Source organism: Manihot esculenta, chromosome 12 (assembly GCF_001659605.2).
Source record: "Manihot esculenta cultivar AM560-2 chromosome 12, M.esculenta_v8, whole genome shotgun sequence".
Lineage (NCBI taxonomy): Eukaryota > Viridiplantae > Streptophyta > Magnoliopsida > Malpighiales > Euphorbiaceae > Manihot > Manihot esculenta.
In genome coordinates this window covers 36,594,122-36,608,588 of record NC_035172.2, presented here as the reverse complement: position 1 = coordinate 36,608,588, position 14,467 = coordinate 36,594,122, and the positions used below count along the sequence as shown (strand labels likewise).

General features: G+C 35.5%; 1 protein-coding gene across 6 annotated transcripts; it reads left to right on the top strand.

Moving 5' to 3' along the window:
• The first annotated feature begins 967 nt into the window (after positions 1-967).
• LOC110628389 (reticulon-4-interacting protein 1 homolog, mitochondrial) lies at positions 968-13,317 on the top strand. Of its 6 annotated transcripts, none has more exons than XM_043948857.1 (9): positions 970-1,360; positions 1,935-2,162; positions 2,638-2,711; positions 7,533-7,863; positions 9,382-9,440; positions 11,941-12,100; positions 12,268-12,387; positions 12,520-12,699; positions 12,731-12,849. In XM_043948857.1, exons 1-8 carry the CDS (start codon positions 1,088-1,090, stop codon positions 12,664-12,666), a joined length of 1,392 nt encoding a protein of 463 aa, XP_043804792.1. In that variant the 5' UTR covers positions 970-1,087; the 3' UTR covers positions 12,667-12,699; positions 12,731-12,849. The 6 variants fall into 6 exon arrangements, 5 of the variants coding, with proteins under 5 accessions (XP_043804792.1, XP_043804794.1, XP_043804790.1 ...); XM_043948855.1 differs by lacking the exon at positions 12,731-12,849 and adding an exon at positions 12,890-13,317 and having other exon boundaries at positions 971-1,360; positions 12,520-12,628; XM_043948859.1 differs by lacking the exons at positions 2,638-2,711; positions 12,731-12,849 and adding an exon at positions 12,890-13,317 and having other exon boundaries at positions 1,945-2,162; positions 12,520-12,628.
• Positions 13,318-14,467: the final 1,150 nt, after the last annotated feature.

The following is a 14,467-nucleotide window of genomic DNA, read 5'->3' as shown; positions in this document are numbered from 1 at the left end:
TATAATCGTAATACTCTAAAATTACTCTGATGCAAAAGACTTTAAAACCTTTAACAACTTTCCTTTCTTAATGTGACTATTATTTATAAATCCATACTTTACTTTCTAAAGTTTTCATTGGATACAGTGTTATAAATCTTCAATTTACCTTTTACGATTGGTCTTGGGTGACCAATATTCGGTTCAAATCAAAAAAACTGATCGAATCGAATTGATTTAAAAATTTGATTTGATTTTTTATATATTTCGGTTCGGTTCGATTTTTAATTTCAGAAATTTTAGTTATTTCGGTTCGGTTCGGTTTTGATGAGAAAAAAACTAAAAAAACCAAACCGAACTGATTAGTGATAATAATATATTTTTTGAATAATATAGAGAAATTAAATCATATTAAAATTAAAATATTTTAATTAAATTTTAAAATATTAAAAATAAAGTGTAAAAAATAAAAAAATTATTAAAAATTAAAATCGATCAAATTGAATCGAATCGAACCGAATCAGACCGTTTCAGTTCGATTCGATTTCTGATCAAAATCAATTCGATTCGATTTTTATAAACACTAAAATTTTGATTTTTGGTTTATTCGATTCGGTTCGATTTTAAACCGAACCGACTGAATGTACACCTAATTGGTCTAGTTAGAGATCAAATAAAAAGAATTAAAATTAAGGCATTTAAAGATGTTCAAAGACTTTCAAAAATCTCATTAAAATTAAAAAGAATTAAGAGAAAGTATTATCAATCTACTAATTAAAATTAAAAATTTTAAAGATGTTCAACCACTTTCAAAAATCTCACTTTAAAAACCTTATCTTCTGCTAAACAAATTTTCTATTACTTAAAAAAACAAAAAAAAACAAACAGAGGTAGATAGTAGTGTATTTGAGGAAAAAAAAAACCGTCTGGAGTGGATTAAAACGCCCAACATTACCTTTCTATGGTTGCGTACTTAAATACAGAACAAAACATTATTCAACCAACAAATTTGCGGATGGTAGCAGGGACACGTTCTCCCCTTTCCGCTCTCCTAGCTCTCCATTTATTCATTCCAAAACCCTAACCAAACACTTTAGAACACAAACACATGCATTTTACCTCCACTCTCTACACTAACACACCAGCAATGCAATTCTTCAAACTTTACTCCTTCAAAAAGGCTGCTGTTAACTGTGATTGCCAATCCTTCCAGTTTGGCTTTGTTAGGTTTTTCGCCACCACTTGTAGGGCGGTGCTTCTGCCTCGCTTCGGCGGGCCTGAGGTGCTGGAGCTATGTTCCGATGTTGAGGTCCCCCAGCTTAAGCCCAATCAAGTCCTTGTTCGAACTCGTGCTGTCTCTGTAAATCCCCTTGATACTAGAGTGAGTTATTTCTTCCTATTCACAAGGAATGATCTAGTGTTATGGATACACTTGTTTGATTCTGTTCCTTTTTGTTTGTTTGTTCATTTATTTAATGAAGGACCTGTGCTTGATGAATTTATGTGTGATTGAGGCAAATGATAATATAAATGTTGATATTGGGTGTAGAGAGCGTACTGTATTCATGTTCAACTGTTTTAGATTTTGTAGATCCCTATCTTCGACATGGTATAGATAGAACTCAAGGCCTTTTTGTCTTGTTCCAGTCACTGCTAACTCATTTTCATTCTTTCATTCCTATTATTTATTAACTAGCTCTCATGGGAAATGAAAGTCAGGGAATTATGGCCTTTTTTTTCTGAAGTTTTTTTTTAAAAAAATTATTAAGTAAACGCTCAAGGAGTCATCATGTTCCTAGCGTCTTCTTCCCTTAACTAAGCTTACTTTAGTGAATTATCATTGTTCATAAAACAAAGAAGAAAATTGAATAAAAGAGGGAAAGAAAATGTATGACATGTCTGTAATGGATAAGTATAATAAGATATTGAATATTTGCAAATTTTAATGCTTTCAGATGCGATCAGGTTATGGCCGTTCCATATTTGAACCTCTGCTACCTCTCATTTTGGGTCGTGATATTAGTGGTGAAGTTACAGCTGTTGGAACTAAAGTGCATTCACTGAGTGTTGGGCAAGAAGTTTTTGGTGCATTGCATCCAACTGCTGTGAGAGGTACTTATACTGACTATGCAATTCTTTCAGAAGATGAGCTTACCCCAAAACCAGCATCAGTTACACATGTGGTATGTACTATGATCTCTGTTGATTTTAGGTATACAATTACTTTGTGACAAATGCAGCGTTCTTTTGGTTTCTTGTTTGTTTAATTGTCTTTGTCTCTATAGGTAAATTGTTTGTATTATTATTCAACCATATAATGCGCAATTTGGTAATAAAGCTATTTTCCTTGCTCAAAATAGGCTTGTCATCGCAGGCATGGTGCTTACTTTGTGCTTTTCTTTGTCTACTTATCATATATAAATGTAAATATTTGTGCTCATGCATACCTTAATCAATGGTAGGAATTTAACCCAAATCCCCTAACTTGTATTTCCACTGCTTCTCAGTAACAATATATGTTTCCTTGTAATCAATCTGTGAAGTATTTATTTCCAGCATTCTTTTTAGTTCATTCTACATTTATGACTACTTTCCTCCCTCTCCTGTTTCACTACAGAAAATAATCTTTTTCTTTTTTCAAATAAATTTCTCCTTTAGGAAGCAAGTGCAATTCCTTTTGCTGCGCTAACTGCATGGCGTGCACTAAAAAGCACCGCTAGAATAACTGAGGGGTATGGTCACATTGCCATTGTCTATGTAGTTTGTATTTGCAAATGGACTTGTATTTTTATTTATTTTTATTGTTATTTTTTTTTTCTAAAAGCATCATGTTCGTTGTCTTCAATACATTCCATTTATGTGGTGTTTTAATGCTTTATTTTTTTTCTGTGGTATTAAAGACTAGGAAAAGTCATCCCTTTTTTTTTTTCTTGAGTTACATAAACTGGTGGGATTCAAAGGGGATGAACAGGGACGCTCGAGTGAGAGCCTGGAGATCTTTCCCTTAATTACTTTTGTAGTTTTCCCCCTGTTGGAGGGAGTTTGTACGGGAGAGATTTATTTAAAAGATAATAATTTTATTTCAAGTTGCTATTTTTAATGAAAATTGAAATTTAAACATGCTTTTTATTATAAGGAATTGGTCATAAAATGTGAATACATAGTCTGAAGAGCTTTTAGATGATATTAGTGGAATGTTGAATGAAGATTTCATCTTCCAGAGGCTAGAGGGGAAAATATCAACAATCACATTATGTTTTTCTTGGTTTGTGGGGAGATATGGAAGTTGCTATGAGACATCGAGTTCTAAGCAATAACACATACAGTTTAGGGAATGGATGTATGGTAACATGCCTGCTCAAGAGGACAATATCAGGATTTATAGCTTGGATGCAATGATTAAAATATCAGTGGAATGAGGACCTGATGCCATCTATGTATCAACGAGGGCTCATCCACACTTTAGGCCTAGTATCAAGTAGACTTTGTAACATCAGTAATGGAGTGCAAGTTATTTATGAAAAAGAAGAAATGGTTGTGTTATAGGTTATAGGAAGTAAATATGTTAATATAGGAAGTAAATATTGATATATGTTGTAACGACCCGGAAACCAGACCGCTACCGGCGCTAGGATTCAAATCGACTTAAGGTCGCCGGAACTCATAGCAAGACTACTATATATCCTGTGTACCTGATAAAATCCCATACATGATCATACATTTTCATAAAACTTAAACATTTCACGAACCAAGGCCTGACCTGTGCATGCATCATAAACTGTATACATAAAACCCACACTAGAGCCCATCATCAAATGCTCTAGTATGGTAACCAACACATGCCTCAAGCTTGGTTCAAACATAACTCATCATTAAAAACGTTTACATAAAGATCATGAACAACAGGGATTACAAAGGTAAAAACTAGGGCAAAGCACAATTCTAATCCATTATACATTATATGTCCACGACTATTCTATTACAAAAACTATACTAGCCGTAAGCCAACTCTCTCGAGCTATGTTTGACCCTGCAAACCTGGGGTTAGGGGAAAGGGATAAGCTACAAAAGCCTAGTGAGCAGAACATAAAAACAATTTAATAAACATATGCTCATATGGAATGCGTCACAGCACAAACAATTCCAACAAGATGGACTTGTCACCAGTAACCCTCCACATTTACCAAATAATGCCCGGCCCTCGACAGAGCTCCTCAAGACTTCCTCTTAAACATAACATAGCATATCCATAAATGCCAGGGGCGTAGAATGGGCAGCCCTGGTCTTTCTCTTACATGGTGCCAAGGCGCGTAGAATGGGCAGCCCTGGTCTTCCGTATCCGTCATAACATAACCTGCTCGAGGGCTAGTGGGTCATTCAATATCCATCCTCAACAACAGTAAAATATGCATCATTTTCGTGAATTCTAATGCATACAACCTATTATATAACATAACATTCGTGATGCATGAACATGCTCAAAAAGTTTGATTACTTTAGAACAAGAAATTAGTTCAGTTCTACTCACCTCTGGCTGACGCTTGACTAAAATTGTAGCAGCTGACTCACTGCTGGCCTCTACGGTCTCCCAGGTCCGATCCTACGTAGATGGACTCAAATGGGGGACCAAACACAACTCTAACAAGACCCTAAACATCTCCCAAAAAACCCCTTAAACATAACAAAACATGCATAGGAAACAAGCAAAGGAAGGCTGGGCAGGGGACTTTCGGCGGCAGGTTCGGCGGCCGAAGGTCCCTTCCAGATCCGAAAGTCGGGGACTTTCGGGGGCGTGTTCGGCAGTCGAAACCCTTCACAGATCTGAAAGTCACTAACCTTCGGTGATAGGTTCGGCGGCCTAACCTTTTCACAAATCCAAAAGTCCATCCTTTCGGGGGCAGGTTAGGCGGCCAAAGGCTGCCTCCACAGGCAGGTTCAGCGGCCGAACCCTGCTTTGGCGGCCGAACCTGGGTTCTCCAGAATGGCAAAGCCCGATTCTGCCTTATGCACTCAGCCACCAAAACTCTCCAAACCTCATACCCAACATCTCAAAACATGCATAAACTCACTCATCAAGCATAAGGGGCACAAAAACTAGCCTAAACCCCAACAAACAACAACAAAACACAAGAGCAAGCATTCATTAAAAACACAGCTCAAACCCTATAGCATTAGATCTAACCATTTTATGCATTTTTAATCCTTAACCCTTTTTAAAACTTACTTAAAACATAGGGAAAGATAAGGATCTACGCTTACCTCTTGAAGATCTAAGGTAGATGCGACCCAAGCTTGGAGTTGAGGAGAAACGGTCTCCAAACTTTAAAATCTTGGATTCAAGCTTAAAACTTCAAAAACAAGGTAAAACTCATGAATATTTTGAAGGAAAACAACAAATCAACAATGGAAGGGCAAGAACTTACCTTTGCCTGAAAGTGGAGAGAGAAACTGCCCCATTTTCGGACTGGAGGCCTCTTAGGCCATCTCCAACCCTATGCACTATTTTTTGCACCATTTTGGTGCTTTGCACTAAAATAGTGCAATATTATCTCCAACCTTCTGCACCATTTTTAACACCAAAAAAAATATTCTATTTATATTATTCTCTCTTTAATATTATATTATTTATTTTACTTTAATTTTATTTATATATTTCACTCAAAAAATTCATATAATTTTATATATTCACTCTAAATATTTGTATATTTTATATTTCCATCCAATATTCAAATATTTAATTATTTTATAAATAAATAAATAAAAATATATTAATTATAAAAATGTATTAATTAACTAATAATTATAAAAAAACACTACTTAAACATTAATTATAAACATACATTAATTAAACATTAATTAACAAATTAAAAATAAAATAAAGTCATACATATTAAATTATCAATAAAAAAATAAAAATATTCTATATAATATATTATAAATAAATTATTTTTTTATATTATTCTATATAATATATTATAAATAAATTAATTTATTATAAATATTATTTATAATTGTGAATATATTAATTGAAATTAAATTTCAATAATTATAAAAATATAAAATAAATTAAAAATATAATAAATTATGAGAGTAAAAAAAATTAAACTTAATTGAAAATATATATAAATTTTGAATTATATTATAAATTAAAAAAATAAAAAAAAAATAAAAAATTTTAATTATATTATAAATTTTAAAAAAAAAAAAGGAAAATGGCGGGCGTGACACTGTAGCGAGCGCCAAAATCCCGTAGGATTTTAGCGCAGCATTGGAGGGCCATCTCCAACGCCAAAATAGAATTTAGCGCAGCGTTGTAGATGGCCTTATAGGTGGCTGGCCAGACCACCTTCGGGGGCTGAAAGGAGAGCTCCGGCGGCAACACCATGTTCGGCGGCGGCCGAACATAAGGTTCGGCGGCCGAACCTAGGCTTGCCCCCCAAAAACATTTTTCTTTCTTTTTAAAACCCTTAATTCAAAATCCAAGCAATAAAATCATAAAAATCATTTTATAAAAACCTTATTTTACCCTTCTAAGAGGTTCCGGCATCCGAGATTCCGGATTCCATCGAAAGGTTGAAATTCCGACGCCGGAGTCTAGCCGGGTATTACAGATGTGTTATTTGCTTAATCGTAGGAATTGCGTGATCATAGGCTTGATTTCCTTTCCTTTCTAGATATGGTCTCTCATGTATAAATATGTTGTAATCTTTATTATAATAGATAACAAAGATTACTTTTCTATATAGTATCAGAGCCATTCCCGTAGAGATTTAATTTTTTCTTTCTCTTCCGTTGAGTTTTAAATTTTTTTGGAGACTTAGGACTCTTGTTCTTTTGGGTTATCCATCTAGGGTAATATTTGTCTCTCACCGCTCTCCTAGAGAGGACGTTGGATACTGTTCACGCTGGGTACTGTTTTCTGATTCTGTGTTTCTTTTGTTGCTATCGTTTTGGGTTAGTTGTTTTCATGGCTGAGGTTAAAACCACCGTTGCTGATGTGATTTATGTGATGACTAAAATCACGGAATACAAATTAAATGGATCTAATTTTTTGGATTGGAGTAAGACTATCTGTATTTATTTACGAAGTATCGGAATGGATAATCATCTTATCAAGGATCCTTCGATTGATGAAACTAGGAAAGATTAGATGAGGGATGATACTCAATTATTTTTGCAGATCCGAAATTCTATTCACAGTGAGGTAATCAGCCTTATTAATCACTGTAAATTTGTTAAAGAATTAATGAAGTATTTGGAATTTTTATATTCTGGCAAAGGGAATATTTCTCGCATTTATGATGTGTGTAAGTCGTTTTATCGAGTTGAGAAAAATGATAGAACTTTGACCTCCTATTTTATGGATTTTAAAAGTGTACAAGGAACTTAATGTCTTGATGCCTTTTAGTACAGATGTGAAAACTCAACAAGCTCAACGAGAGCAAATGGTTGTTATGAGCTTTCTTGCAGGTCTCTCTCTAGAGTTTGAGACAACTAAATCTCATATCCTTTCTGATTATGAAATATCATCGTTACATGATTGTGTTCATTAGGGTGTTGCGTACGGAGTCTCCAAGTCTTTCACACACCCCTAGTGCTCTTGTTAGTCGCAATGATAATGGCAAACAGCATAACAGACATGGGCATAGTGGAGGTTTTAATGGTGGTAGAGGATCTCAGCGACCTGGGGAAGCAGTTCCTACTTCTGACTCCGGTGGAATCATTTGTTATTACTGCCGTGAACCTAGACATACAAAGAAGACATGCCAGAAACTTCAGAATAAGAATCAGCGCTCACAAATGGTGCATACGGCAGTTGAGGCCTCTTCTGATCAGGGAATTTTGATATCTGTAGATGAGTATACACATTTCACCCAATACCAGGTATCTCTGAAATCCTCTAACTCCTCTATCACTGCAATTGCTGAGTCAAGTAACTCTACTGCATGTTTTGTGTCTTCATCCTCCAAATGGGCTATTGATTCTGGTGCTATTGATAATATGTCAGGTAATTCTACCCTTTTGTCTACTCTTAAGTCTCATGCATCGTCTTCTAATGTTACTCTTACTGATGACACTAAATCTTCTGTCATGGATTCTAGATATGTCAACTTAACCCCTTCCCTTTCTGTATCCTCTGTGTTATGTCTTCCTAAGTTCGCCTTTAATTTGCTTTCCGTTAGTAAACTCACTCGTGCACTGAATTATTGTGTCTCATTCTTTTCTGATCATTGTGTTTTTGAGGATCGTTCAAGGAAGCATATTATTGGTAGAGGGCGTCAGTCAGAGGATCTTTACGTCTTGGATCAGCAACTACCTAGATCTCTTGCATGTTCCACGCATTTAACACCTTTTGATGTTCATTGTCATTTGGGGCATCCTTCTTTCTCGGCTTTGAAGAAGTTATATCCATAGTTTCACTTTTTGTCTGTTTTAGATCATGAGTCTTGTCAATTTGCCAAACATCACCGTTTACCTACAGTGTCTTGAGTCAATAAACGAGTTTTGTCTCCCTTTGAGTTAGTACATTCCGATGTTTTTGGTCCTTGCCCTATTGTGTCTAAGTCTGGCTTTAAGTACTTTGTTACTTTTGTTGATGATTTCTCTCGCACTACTTAGTTATTTTTAATGAAGAGTCGTTCAGAATTATTCTTTATCTTTTGTGCCTTTTATGCTGAAATCCAAACTCAATTCAATATTTTCATTCGAATATTGCAAAGTGATAATGCTAAAGAGTATCTTTCTCTTTCTGGGGAATTCCAATCTTATTTGTTACAAAAAGGGATTCTTCATCAGTCTTCTTGTATTGACACTTCTTCATAGAATGGAGTTGTCGAAAGAAAAAATCGAGATCTTCTTGAAGTAGCCAGAGCCCTCTTATTCCGAACGAAAGTACTTAAATGCTTTTGGGCTGATGCTGTATCCACTGTTTAATTTTTATCAATTGCATGCTCTCCTCCGTCCTTCATGGTGATATCCCTTATAACATGTTTTCCACTAAATCTTTATTTTCTATTGAGTCACATATCTTTGGTTGGACTTGTTTTGTTTGTGATGTTCGTCCACAGGTTACTAAATTGAATCCCAAATCACTCAAATGTGTCTTTCTTGGCTACTCTCAACGTCAAAAAGGGTATTGTTGTTTTTCTCCTGATCTTAATTGGTACTTTGTGTTTGCTAATATAACATTTTTTGAGTCCACTCTGTTTTTTCCGCCATCATCTATTTATGACACTTAGGGAGAGGAAGATGACCTCTTGTTATATACTGTTCGCTCTCTGTCTCTTCAGACTATTCCTGCATCTTCCGCTCATGTGCGAGGTCGCCCTCCCATCTTTCATGTTTATTCTAGACGCTTAGAGGACTCTGACTTTGCTTTGCTACCCACTTCTTTGTCGACAGATCCTGCTCCCACTAATCCTTCATCGTCTGGTTTGGATTTCCCATTGCTATTCGCAAAGGTAAACGTACTTGCACTCGTCCTATTTTGTCTTTTGTCTGTTATGGTCAATTATCCTCTTGCCACTATTTTAAATTCTATTTCAGTCCCCAAAACTGTTATTAAGGCTTTATCCCATCTTGGTTGGCGTGTTGCAATGGAAGAGGAAATAATGGCCCTAGACGCTAATGGTACTTGGGAGTTGATGTCTATTGGGTGTAAATGAGTGTTTGCAGTGAAAATAAACCTTGATGGATCTGTTGCTCGTCTCAAGACCCGTTTGGCTAAAGGTTATGCTCAAACTTATGGATTTGACTATTCTGATACATTTTTTTCAGTTGCCAAGCTCGCATCTGTTCGACTGTTTATTTCCTTGGCAGCTACACACGATTGGCCTTTACATCAACTGGATATTAAAAATGCTTTTTTCCATAGTGATCTTAAGGAGGAGGTTTATATTGAGCAACCACCTGGTTTTGTTGCTCAGAGGGAGTTAGGCAAGGTTTGTAGACTTCGAAAATCCCTCTATGGCTTGAAGCAAAGTCCTCGGGCATGGTTTGACAGGTTTAGTGAGGTGGTCCAATAGTTTGGAACGAAGATGAGTAAGTGTGATCACTCAGTGTTTTATAGAAATTCTGATAGTGGAGTAATTATGCTTGTAGTATATGTGGATGATATCGTTATCACAGGAAGTGACGTTGCTGGCATCACATCCCTAAAAGAATTTCTTAAAACACAGTTTCATACAAAGGATTTGGGCTATTTGAAATATTTTTTTGGCATCGAAGTTATGTAGTGTAAGAAATGTATTTTCTTATCTCAAAGAAAATATGTTCTTGATTTGTTGGCAGAAACAGGAAAATTGGGTGTTAAGCCTTGTAGTGCTCCAATGATCCCTAATCTTCAACTTACCACAGAAGACAGTGAGCCATTTACAGATCCTGAAATGTATAGAATATTAGTTGGCAAGCTGAATTATTTGACGGTGACTCATCCTGATATTGCATATTCGGTGAATGTGGCAAGTCAGTTTATGTCCTCTCCTACTGTTGCTCAATGGGATGCTCTGGGATAGATTCTTTGCTACTTGAAAAGGGGCCCATGACGAGACCTCTTCTATGGTAACCATGGATACTCAAATATTGAATGCTTTTATGATGTTGATTGGGTAGACTCGAAGGTTGATAGGAGGTCAACTACTGGATATTGTATTTTTGTAAGAGGTAAACTGGTCTCATAGAAAAGTAAGAAGCAAAATATGGTATCTCATTCTAGTGCTGAATCTAAATATAGAGCCATGACACAAGCCGTATGTGAAGTCTTGTGGGTGCGTCAACTGTTGGAAGAGGTTGGATTCACAAATTCGCTGCCTGCTAAGTTGTGGTGTGATAATCAAGCAGCTATCCACATTGCCTCCAATCCAGTGTTTCTTTAGAGGACTAAACACATCGAGATTGACTGTCAATTTGTTCGTGAGAAGGTCTCAACAGGACATATCCGAACTGGAGAACAACTAGGAGATATCTTCACTAAGACTCTAAATGAGACTCGAGTTGATTATATATATAACAAGTTGGGCATGATTAACATCTATGTTCCAACTTGAGGGGGAGTGTTATAAGAAGTAAATATGTTAATATAGGAAGTAAATATCGATAGATGTGTTAATTGCTTAATTTTAGGGATTGTATGATCTAGATACGGTCTCTCATGTATAAATATATTAGTAATCTCTATTGTAACATATAACAAAGATTATCTTTCTACTGGTTGGAAAGAGGAAACTTTGACAATTGACATAAGATCTCACATATAAAGAATTGTGATGATTGATGCAATGGACAGTTTCTTCAATAAGGGTTCGATTCAATCCATACATTTCTTCAGGCCTGGTACCAAGTAGATTGTATAACACGACTGATGCAGTATATACTTCTCAAATAGAAGAAGTGATTACAGATTAGAAAAGGAAAAAATTTGACAATATTTTGCATATAAAGAATTGCTACTTGCTAGTAATGATTTATGCAGTGGACAGCTGCCAATTGATAGATGACTTTATGACATTTGGAATGATTTGCTTCAGCACTATTTTTTTTTTCTGGTTTATCAGTTTCTCTCTTTCCTTTATACTTGTATCTAGCTTATGAATTATGCATCGTGATGGACATTCTTGTGGTCAAGGTATTGCTTTCTTCCCACTTTGTTTAGATATGGATTGCTCTGTGGAGTTATCAATTTTTGTAATATGTTTTTGATTCCTTCAATATCTATGGTAAAGATCTCTCTGAAACGAACTTGATTATTAATGTAATTGATGGGTTTCAGTATTTAATTATGCTAACTAATTAAGAAGGAATTAATAATATATATATATACACACACACACATACACATATGTATATATATATATATGAGTATGGCACCTCAGTTCAAAAAGGCATCGTGTCTCGCCTAAGGCAATGCCTTGATATCATTGATCGTAATATATTCTAACAGCATTTTGAATCTCATTTTTACAGGCAAAGACTGTTAGTAGTGGGTGGTGGTGGAGCAGTAGGTTTTGCTGCAATTCAGCTTGGTGTAGCTGCAGGCTGCCATGTTGCAACAACATGTGGAAGTCAAAGCATAGACCGAGTGCTGAAAGCTGGTGCTGAGCAGGCGGTTGACTACATTGCTGAGGTGGTGACATAATCATTACTTAATCTGATTTATTTACACTGCTAAAAGTTAAATCATATAAATAGTTTCTTTGACTTGGGGAAACATGCAGATGTGGGCAGCTATTTGGAATATAAGCTGGTGATTTTTTTCTTTCTAATTGATAAACTAGCTTGTGTATTATGCAGGATGTTGAACTAGCAATAAAGGGGAAGTTTGATGCTGTTTTGGACACTATTGGTGTACCAGAAACTGAAAGAATTGGCATCAATTTTCTGAAGAGAGGTGGACACTATATGACTCTTCAGGCAAGAAATGGAATCCTTTTTCTTTTATCTGAAAAAATGAAGAAGAGTAGGAGCCATAACTTTTCATTGGAAAATTTAGAAGCTACTTTCCTAAAGCTTCCACCTTTGGATCCTTGTTCTGCTGTGTTACAGGGTGAGGCAGCGTCCTTGACTGATAGGTATGGACTAGCAGTTGGACTTCCTGTTGCGACAGCTATTTTACTGAAGAAACAGATTCAATATCGATCTTCTCATGGAATAGGTATGGAAAATTTGTGCATTACATCATATTTTGAATAGATGATTCGTTCGAAAATGATTTTCTTTTAATAAGTTTGTTCGAAAATGATTTTCTTTTAATAAGTTTGTTGAGATTCTTTCTGTAAATAGCCTAGGTTTATAGTGATAATTAGGGATATGAGATAGGGATATGTCCTCACAAGCTAAAGGGAGATACCACTAAATTGCATGCGTCGATACATCCCAAAAGTTATGAAAATGATGCTTTTGTTGTTGACTGCAGAATATTGGTGGACATACATGAGAGCTGATCCAGATGGTTTAGATGAGATCCGACGTTTATTTGAAGCTGGAAAGCTGAAGATGCCTGTTGAGAGAACATTTCCCTTCACACAAGTGAGAGAGGCTCACGAGGCAAAAGACAAAAAGTTAATTCCTGGTAAAGTGGTACTGGAACTTGAATTTGATTAGTAAATTCCAAGAGTCAGTGTGACTATATATGGAGAGTTGGTCTTTACGTGGTAAACCAGCTCTGTAAAATTAAGGTGTTCAAGCATTTTTGTATAGAAGGTAGGAGTGGGTGGGAATTTTCAATATTCCGGTGGCAATCTGTAAATGCTCCGAGAGTTTTATTCTTAACTAAATTTCCGCGGATTTTTAAACATTCAAAAAATATAAGTGGCAAGTATGCTACTCAGACTTCTTATTGTATTTTGATGCTCTTCCAAGGAAGTTTCTACTTACTAAGCTTGTGAAATAAACGACCCGCGGTACGCTAGTAGTTACTTGTCGGTAGGGAAGGGAGGAGCTGTCGGGGCTTGGGCTTGGACGTAACATATTTTAGTTGGATCATAGAGAGGAGCCTTGGAATTAATTACAGAAAAGCAAAGAGAAAAATAAAAGAGATCTTAATTCTCCAATCCTTTTATTTGACTGAGATATATGAAAATTAAGGTGTTACGTCTATTATAATTATTTTTAAATGCCCTTAAAGATGGGAAAAAATAAAGGCATAGTAATTATTTTTTTTCAAATAAAAAAAATGTATTTCTCCATACAATCAGATCCAAATAAATGTGCCAAAGTGCCGGGTTCTCTTTACGGTTGGACTGGTTCCTCTATTTTTTATAGTTTCTTTGTGCTGCGCTTGAATTAATAATGTAGATTTGTCTTTTAATTTTCCCCTTCTATAAGACTTTGGGTCTGGCTTGTATTTGCACTTTTTAAAATAATTTTTATATTCGGCAAAAGAAAGAAAAACTCAATTTCCCCTCCATTCCGCATTTAATGTTAGTGGCAAGTGACTGTTGGTTCAACTCCGTCTGATATTTGTGCAAATTAAAAAAAAAAAAAAAAAAAAAAATTCAAACTCTGTTATCATAAGTAAATTAAATGCAACCAAATGAGAAAGAAAAGCAAAATTCAAACAGTACTACTTTTTTTTTTTTTAAACTAAGAGAAGCTTCAACGAATATCAGAGCTACCAACTGCATCATTCTAGATCTATATTCTCACACTGTCAATAAAAATATTAAATATTTACACTCCAAAAATAAAATTGAAGATTCTATGCATCAAATTATATGCATAGCTATTTATCTCACGATAGACTAAAAAACCTACTCAACGTCATCACACATTTGATCGTTGCAATGACTCCTTTAAGCGCCAAGGAGCTTAATACTTGCCCAATAAAATTTAGCTAGCACTAAGATTTCACTTTTCACTATTAGTAATCTAAAATCCCAGAGATTTAGCCAGTTTACTTTCCAATATAGCCAAAAAGTTTAGCACCTAGCACAGAATTCTTGCCAAGATAAGTGAATCCCCTAAACCATGCACCCCTCGCGTCTCTAGACAA